This window comes from Zingiber officinale, chromosome 3A (assembly GCF_018446385.1).
Source record: "Zingiber officinale cultivar Zhangliang chromosome 3A, Zo_v1.1, whole genome shotgun sequence".
Taxonomy (NCBI): domain Eukaryota; kingdom Viridiplantae; phylum Streptophyta; class Magnoliopsida; order Zingiberales; family Zingiberaceae; genus Zingiber; species Zingiber officinale.
In genome coordinates this window covers 165,372,110-165,381,610 of record NC_055990.1, presented here as the reverse complement: position 1 = coordinate 165,381,610, position 9,501 = coordinate 165,372,110, and the positions used below count along the sequence as shown (strand labels likewise).

Sequence of the window (9,501 nt, the reverse complement as noted above, 5' to 3'; positions counted from 1 at the left end):
TTGATTTGTTAAATTAATTAAGTTGTTAAGTTATTTAAAAGAGTTTTTTAAATAATTTTTTTAAACAAGTTTTTAAAAGAATTTTTAAATAAGTTTTTAAAAAAAAATTAAATAATTTTTTAAATAATTATTGAGAGAATTTTAAGTAAGTTAGACTAAGTTCATCGTAGATCCATCTCACCTGATTCTAAGTTATCAAGCAGGGAATCTTAAATAGTTTTGTGAGATGATTATCTTTAATTTAGATTATATCTAAGGATTAATTTACATTTGAGTTAAACTTAAGTTTTCCAATTAGTCAATTAAGTATACATTTCAAAGATTGGTTCGCAGACAGTGGCGAGACACTAGGCCTTCTTGGGTATGGGATCATCCACCACTTTCTAGACAGAGCCTTTTAAAGAAATTATATATTTAATTTTCATTTTGAAATCGCTAGGTTTAACTAACAAGTGTAAATTACGCCTAGGTCCTTAATCTATCCTAATCTAAACATGCATATTAAAAGAAAATAAACAATCATCAAGCAATTTATCTATTTATTAAGATAGTTTTTCTATTAGCCCCCCCTAGATCATAGCCTCAATATGGTCTAACAAGGTAATATACTTGATCCTTGGAGACCCGATATTGATCAAGTCCAACTTGATTGACCAAGTTGGACTTAGGTACCCATGCTTGAACTATCTTTCTATTCGGTCTGTTAACAAGCGATAAATAAGACTGATATTTTCTTTTAGCTTTAAATCCAAGTCCGGATTGATTGTATACGGCTTTCTGTTTTCCAAGAATCAAGTCAAGATTCTTGGAACTCAGTATAAATCGTTCCAATGCAGTTTTCAAATACTTGACTTGAATATTTAGGCTGGAATTTTCTTTCTTAAGTTTTTGGACTTGAGTTGAGGTTCCAGTCTGAACAGGGTCAGCCAAGGATTCGGTATCAGTCACTTCTTTAAGGGATGTTACTTCCTTTAGAAGTGACTTGATCCAAATATTAGACTTAGCTAGTTTACGCATTAAGTAATTTATTAAATTATACAAACGAATGTACTTACAGAGGGGTTCGGCCCTTCGAAAACGGATACGGATCCGTGGCTTCTCTCAGACTCAGCTTTCGATTCGTCCTCGCTTATGGATTTGTTGATTTGGTCTCGGGTCGTCATTGCGAGGAAACTTGTCTGTTCGAGTTCTTCATAGTCGGACTCTTCCGAAGAAGACTTGTCCCACGTCGCTTTTAGAGCCTTCTTCCTTCTTGATTTCTTCGCATCTTTCTGGTTCGGGCAGTTGGCCTTAATGTGCCCATTTTGATTGCATCCGTAGCACGTCACCTCGAACTTTACCTTTGGTTGAGCCTCCTTGGACTGGATTACCTTTTTGACATCCTTCTTGTTAAAGCCTCTCTTCTTTCTGTTGAGTTTCCTCACCAGGTTGACAAGTTCGGTCGTGAGCTCGTCGTCATCATCATCCGAATCTGATTCTTCTTCTGATTCCGGTTCGGTTCTACGCTTTGTTTTAGTTTCTCGGGTTCTGCTTGTACTTGCAACCAAAGCAATCCCTTTCTCAGCTGGACGTGAGTTAATCTGTTCATGTAATTCAAATTCTACAAATAATTCATCGAATTTAATTGAAGAGAGATCTATAGAAACTTTGTAAGCATCTACCATGGATGCTCACAAGGTATTCCTCAGAAAGGCGTTTAAAGCATATCTCAATATGTCGCAGTTTTCCACTTTCTGTCTGATTGCATGAATCCCATTGAGTAGATCTTGTATCCGGGTGTGGAGTTGGTTAGCTGTCTCATTTTCCTGCATTTTAATATTATATAGTTTATTAAGTATTAAATCCCTCTTACTTACCTTGGTATCGGATGTTCCTTCATGAAGCTCGATCAACTTCTCTCACAGTTCTTTGGCGCTCGAGAATGGGCTGATGAAAAAACATTGTGTCGAAAGTGAAAGTGAAAAACATGTTGAAATCTAACTTTAAAAAAAATCCTTAAAATCCACCAAAACATGTTGAAATTAATCGATATATGAAAGTGAAAATTATGCATGCATGTTGGTCAGTGTGTCGAAGAAGTCGATCTAGTAAATTTTATAATGGGTAATTAATCATTGAAAGCTTGTCTTATAAATCTAACATAATAAAATTTGTCAAGGTCGATCCAAACGAAATATATTCCTTAGAATAAATATAATCATCTTCTGTTCCACAATAAGACATCTATATTATCACTGAATTATCATTTTTTTTTCTTATAACAAATATAATTCCCCACTTCGAATATATTATTAGTGAAATTATAAGTTGAAATTATTATTAAGAATATTCTTAACCTCGAAGAAAAGCATTTAATATTCTAATGGAAAAATCATATATTGCCACATTAAACTCCTCAATTACGGTAATAAATAAACGGACACACATAGGGGATGTAATCTTCTCTAATTTATTCGATTCAGATGTATTTCCCTTAATAAATACAGATAATTGATTCATTTAACATTTATACACGTACAAGAATTTTATAAGAATTGGAGTAATCAAAATTGCCATAATTAAAAAATTAATGAAAGGAAAGAGACAAAGAAATCAATATGCTTATATTAATAGCTAAGTCGCTTTATGGAAGTATCCTCCATTTAAGCTAAGAAATCAATCATGATTTCATACCTTCATCCTCGTCTATTGCCTTGTCCCTCCCTCTTTATATAAATCGTCGTCCCAAATCTGTATCTCACAGAACGCCAAGGTTCAGGAGGAGAAGATGAAGACCAACAGATTCATCCTAGGTTTGAGCATGACCGTGGCCAAGGACGCCGGCGATGGGGTGTACCCGAAGTCGTCGGTCCTCGAGCTCGACCTTATAAGCAAGCTCGGAGCGATCAAGGCCGAGCCTGCTTCACCAGAACCCGCGCCGAGAGTGTTCTCGTGCAACTACTGCTCTAGGACGTTCTCCAGCCCTCCGGCTCTCCTTGGCCATCAGAATGCTCACAGGCGCGAGCCGAGAGTGTTCTCGTGCAACTACTGCTCTAGGACGTTCTCCAGCCCTCAGGCTCTCGGTGGTCATAAGAATGCTCACAGGCGCGAGCAAAACCTCGCCAAGAGAGGCGCCGCCGCGGAATTTCTGCAGTACGCTGGCCGGAGGCTCGACGTGATCCACAAGCCGTACCTCGGTGCTCCGGCCGCGTCCGCGTCCCCCGCTGCAGGTGGGCCGTTGTACAGGCGCCACAACGGATATTTGCAGTTCGACGCTGCAGCGTGGAGAGAAGTGCCGGCACTTCCGGCGCCGGCTGTTAAGCTCGAAGTGGCGTCGATCGGGAGGCAATGGATAGGAGGGGAAGGCGGAGGATCATATTCGAACGCGACGCCAGGAGACTCGTCCAACTTTATTGACTTGACACTTAGACTTTAGACTCATCGTTACGTTGGTTGGCTCCACAATTATGCATGTTTGCTTTTCTAATGCTTCTTGGATTTTAGATTCGTATGCTTTTCTATTGGTTCTTGTTTCAATTTCTCACTATTTTACTGAAATAAATCTGATTTATATATGATTTAAGAACGGCAGAAAAATTTATACTTATCATTTTCTATTGATCCCATGACTAAAACTGCAAATCAAATTTCAGTTCTGTCATCATAAACCGTAATTCATATATATATATATATATATATATATATATATATATATATATATATATATATTATCATTTTCTATTGATCCCATGACTAAAACTGCAAATCAAATTTCAGTTCTGTCATCATAAACCGTAATTCATATATATATATATATATATATATATATATATATATATATATATATATATATATATATATATATATATATATATATATATATATATATAAAACATAGATCTATTATCATACCGTTTATTTACAATTACAACGAAATAATGTATAAAATCAAGAGATCTCAATTAATGATTAAATAAATAAGATTCATTGTTACACAAATAGTTAAGGATAATTTTAATCAGGGCCCAGATAAACTGCCGTAGAGAATTTATTAAAATAACTGAATTCAAATATGGTAAAGTAACTCCGGGCTTACACCATTAATAGGTATAGTTATGACCCTTTTTATGATATTTCTATCTATTATTTTAAAATTTTATAATTTTCATATACCATAGCTTATTTTGCATTTTCTACCCTCTAGAGGGGCCGCTGATGTGGCAGTTCCATATTTTATTATTATTATTTTTTTTTAAAAAAAAATATTGGAGTAATCAAAATTGCCATAATTAAAAAATTAGAGAAAAGGAATGGGTTTATATTAATAGCTAAGTCCTATATATATAAAGAGCAGAAAAATTTATACTTATCATTTTCTATTGATCCCATGACTAAAACTGCAAATCAAATTTCCGTAAAGATCATGGTCCAGGGGAGGAATCTTTACCCGCTACACGCTGCAGTCATGCTACCCATGAACGAATCAGTGGAGCCTTGATAGAGCAAACTACACACACCCTGCCTGATGTACCACTAACCCATGAGTGGTTGTGTGCGCAGATCATGTAACTGGCGATGTGCTCAACAATAATAGAGTCGACAATCGCTCAGCATGCTATCTTGCAAGATAGTGCATGACACTAAATATGTAGATACTGACAGTATACACCTCCATATAAAATGTACCAAAAAGGAAATAAATCCATACAATGATCTAGGTAACAATAAACTAGGTACACAAGTCAGACATGTCAAATAACTAGACTACTACATAGTAGGGCAATGTATGTCACTATTTTTATGAACATAAGTAAACATGGCAACAAACAAGAGAATATAAGTATGAATGCATAACAGATAGGAATATAGGCAGACTACAATAACCAAGAAGTGACATACCAAAGTAGAAGTAAACACAATCATTATTACTAGCTATAAACTACTATGCATATTAAAAATGACCATATCAAGGAGATAAGTTAGAGGTACCCGCCTCAAAAAGGTCGTGCTAAACCAATCCTTCATCGAGACGCTCGTCTCGAATCAGAGTCCTGCAATACATGATATACAGATTTAGCTAATTACATAAATTTATTAGCTAAATCAAATCCTCAACTAAATCTAATCCATTGATCAACTAGGGTTAGCTCCATTAACCCTAATCATTCCATCATTCGGATTAAACCCAACTATCCTTTAATCAACTATGAAATAACCATAAAAAATCAACACTAAAACTTACCCAATTCCATTGCCTGCCACTGTTGGAACCCACTGGTGATGCTTCCTGTTGGATCCAAGAAAGAAGTTTAGCATAACTCCATAGATAAGGGAATGACCGGAGCAGAAGATCTGGTGGCTGCAACGGCCGGAGCAAAGCTATGCCACTGCCTTCCAAGATAATCACCTAGATCAGCGTCATATAAAGATAGAAAACCCAAATCCAACACCATACCTTCAATATTCACAGTAGGGAAATGTAGTACTCCCGGCAACAAATGGAAATGGAAGATCGAGTATAGGGTAGAGGGTCGCAGTGACCATTTCTTCCCTTGAATAGTCGGTGGCAATGAATCGAAGCTAGAGCTCGGGTGTGGCTATTGTGCTACCAAATCGCAACAGAGGAGGGTGATCTATGCACATGGTGATGAGGAAAGATTGGCTCTAGGGCTCGACCCAAATCGAAAGAGGGAGATGATGGTTGGCCGACCATCGCACAGCTGCACACTAGGGCTACTCCATCGACGACAACGGGTGGCATGACGAGACAACACCGCTGGGGCACGACTCGAAGAGGAAGAAAACTCGTAAGAGGGAGAGCGTCGGCAACATCGGCAATCGGATGATGAGTGGTGCTGCATCGAGCGACAACGACATCGGACAGAGGTGGTAGAGGGAAAGGGGATCGTCGCAACTTGGGTCGGGAGAAGGGAAAAACGATCGGGTTCGAGGAAGAGGAGGAGGCGGTCGACGCTCCACGCCGTGTGAGGGAGAGGCAGCGTCGGGCGAGAGGGGAGGGAGATGAAGGAATCGAGAATGGGCGGTGGCGGTGCGAGCTTGACGAAGAGGAAGAGGGGAAGAGGAAGAGAGAAGCGGCATCAGGAGGAAGGGTGTGCGACAGTGAGAGGAGAGTGTAACGACCCGACCCCTTCGGCCCATTTGTTGGCCCATTTGGCGACCTCTTATGTCGTCGACCGACGACCCTCGGCCGTGTAGTTACTCACTAGGACTTTCCACCCCTGGCCAGTGGATTTTTGCCTTCCCCAGGATTCAAACTCTAGACCTCCAGGCTTAAGTATTAGAGTTTATGAATCCTGGTAGCCAAGTGAGCGGCCACTCACTTGGCTACCAGGATTCATAAACTCTAGTACTTAAGCCTGGAGGTCTAGAGTTTGAATCCTGTGGAAGACAAAAATCCACTGGCCAGGGGTGGAAAGTCCTAGTGAGTAACGACACGGCCGAGGGTCGTCGGTCGACGACATAAGAGGTCGCCAAATGGGGCGAAGGGGCCGGGTCGTGCCACTCACTTGGCTACCTGGATTCATAAACTCTAGTACTTAAGCCTGGAGGTCTAGAGTTCGAATCCCGGGGAAGGCAAAAATCCACTGGCCAGGGGTGGAAATTCCTAGTGAGTAACGGTATGACCGAGGGTCGTCGGTCAATGACATAAGAGGTCGCCAAATGGGCCGAAGGGGCCGGGTCGTTACAGAGAGTAAATAATTAGGTTTTATAAATATATAACTTAGGTTTATTTAATTAAAACCTAAGTTAGTTCCTCAATCAACTCCCACTTGAGTGGTATTCCAAACATGCTTTCCCCAAGCCTATTAATTCATCCCCTTAACCTCGTCATATGAGCTTCGAAAAATTTCCAAAAAATCTCTAAAAATTTCTAAAAATTCTATTAAGGTTATTCCTCAAATAACCTTATTATTTTATTTTTATTTAGGTGTCATATTTTACATTCTCCCCTATTAATAAAAATTTAATTCCCAAATTTTTGTTATTTACCATCAGTAAGTACTAGCTATAGCTAAACATTATAAATGCTGAACAGAACTCTAAACCCACATACCTCAAGTAAAAAGATGGGGGTATCGAGCTCGGATCGTATCTTCAATCTCCCAAGTAGCCTCTTCGTCAGAATGATACTGTCATCCGACTTTAACTAGTCTGATAGTCTTGTTCCGCAGCTGACGCACTTTGTGGTCCATAATTTATACCGGAACCTCCTTGTATGTAACGTCAGACTGAATGAGAATTGATATATCTGACAAAACGTGTGCGGGGTCGGGCGCATATCTCCTCACCATAGACACATGAACTATATCGTGAATGTTTGCCAGAGCTGGGGGTAGATGTTGAAGTGTATACTAAAAGCCTAGCTTTTTGTAAACATCTATTTTTGAAATAAAAGAATCACATTGGTCAAATATCTACATTTATATGCTAAGTGTAATTATTCAATTAGTTTATATAGTAGATAACATGGTGTGTGGTGTCACACACAGAAGATCATGTTATCAGTTCTTTATAAATTATAAACAGTTGCTCACGACTAAGATGGAAAGGAACAAACCGTTGGAATAGTCGTAGTGTAATTAGGTATTAGTTTATCTTGACTAATAAATTACACTAGTACACTCTAAGTGTATTGAGTAGGACCATTTGAGGTAGTTTCTTTTTATACTGACTAAATAAAAGAACAAACCCTTTGTTATTATGGAAGTGTGTGCTTTTAATCCTAATATAATAACAAGCACATATATTTAGTATTTATTTCTTTGACTTATCAATGGGTGAGATTTAGCTCGATAAATCAATAGGCCCGATAAGTTGGGAAATGATATTACTTATAGTGTGTATTGTTGACTATAGAAGGAAACTGTGTCCTAGTAATCTAGATTGAGAATGCCCCCAAAAGGAGCTCATAAGAATTGTTATGTTAAACCCTGCAGGTGGACTTAGTCCAACATGACGATGAGGTTGAGTGGTACTACTCTTGGACTAAGATGTTAATTAAGTGAGTTGTCAGTAACTCATTTAATTAGTGGACGTTCGACATCTTAAACACAGGGAGACTAACACACTCATAATAAGAAGGAGCCCAAAAAGTAATTTGGGATTGGTGCGGTAGTTCAATAATATTTTTTTAGTGGAATGAATTATTATTGATGAAATTAAGTTGTGTGTTCGGGGCGAACACGGGAAGCTTAATTTCATCGGGAGACCAAAACTAATTTCTCCTCTCGGTCCCTATCGTAGCCGCTTGTATATAGAGATTTATACCCACTCATACCCACCTTAAGGTGGTCGGCCAAGCCTAGCTTGGAGCCCAAGTTAGGGCCGGCCAAACCAAGGTGTGAGGTGGCCGGCCCTAGCTTGAGTCCAAGCTTAGTGTGGCCGGCTATAATTAATTAAAAGGATTTTATTTTTTAAAATTTTTTTCTTATGTGGATTTCATGGTTTTAAAAGAGAGTTTAAAATTTAAATCTTTCCTTTTATAGTTTTCTATCAAGGATTAAGAAAAGATTTGATATCTTTCCTTATTTATAGATTGGTAGGAAGATTTTAATTTTGATAAAACTTTCCTTTTTTGTAACCATGTTCATGGTTTTAAAAGAGAGTTTAAAATTTAAATCTTTCCTTTTATAGCTTTCTGCAAAAGATTAAGAAAAAATTTGATATGTTTCCTTATTTGTTGATTGATAGGAAGATTTTAATTTTGATAAAACTTTCTTTTTTTAACCATGTTCATGATTTTAAAAGAGAGTTTTAAAATTAAATATTTCCTTTTATAAGTTTCTACAAAAGATTAAGAAAAGATTTGATATTTTTCCTTATTTGTAGATTGAAAGGAGATTTTAATTTTAGAGAAAACTTTCCTTTTTTGAAATAATCCACATGTTAAAAAGAAAGATTTTAATTTATAAAATTTCCTTTTATAACCCACCATAAAGGGAAAATTTATTAGAGAATTTTTTTTTATAAATTTTCGGAAACAAATTAAGAAGTTTTAATTCTTGTGTGAATTAAACTTTCCTTGATTTGAGCTAATAGGTGGCCCGACCATGTTAATAATGAAAAGGAAATTGATTTTTAATTAAATAAATTTTCCTTTTCATGGCAAGGGAATTAAGGAAGTTTTTATTTAAATTTCTTTATTTGCCAAGACCAAGGATTATAATAGAGGGGGTAGAGGTGCCTTCATGGGCGATACCTCTATTCTATTTCTTCCTCTCTTCTCCTTCTTAGTGGTGGTCGGCCCTATAGCTTTTCCCTCTTCCTTTTCTTTCTTCTTCATTGGCCAAACCTCATCATCTCATGGAGCTTGAAGGTGGCTGGATTCTAGCTTGGAGAAGAAGGAGAGAAAGGAAGCATCCCTTGGAGCTTGGTGGTGGTGGTCGAACCTCATCTATTCTTGGAGTACTTGTGGTGGCCGAACCTTGCAAGGAGAAGAAGACTTTGGGTAGTTCTCATCTCAGTAGATCATTGCCCACACAACGTCCGGGATAAGAAGAG

The 9,501-nt window shown here is 37.8% G+C and overlaps 1 protein-coding gene across 1 annotated transcript; it reads left to right on the top strand.

The window, feature by feature from the left end:
- The first annotated feature begins 2,800 nt into the window (after positions 1 to 2,800).
- LOC122050900 (zinc finger protein GIS3-like) lies at positions 2,801 to 3,415 on the top strand. Its single transcript, XM_042611767.1, has one exon. It carries the CDS (start codon positions 2,801 to 2,803, stop codon positions 3,413 to 3,415), a length of 615 nt encoding a protein of 204 aa, XP_042467701.1.
- The last annotated feature ends 6,086 nt before the right edge of the window (positions 3,416 to 9,501 follow it).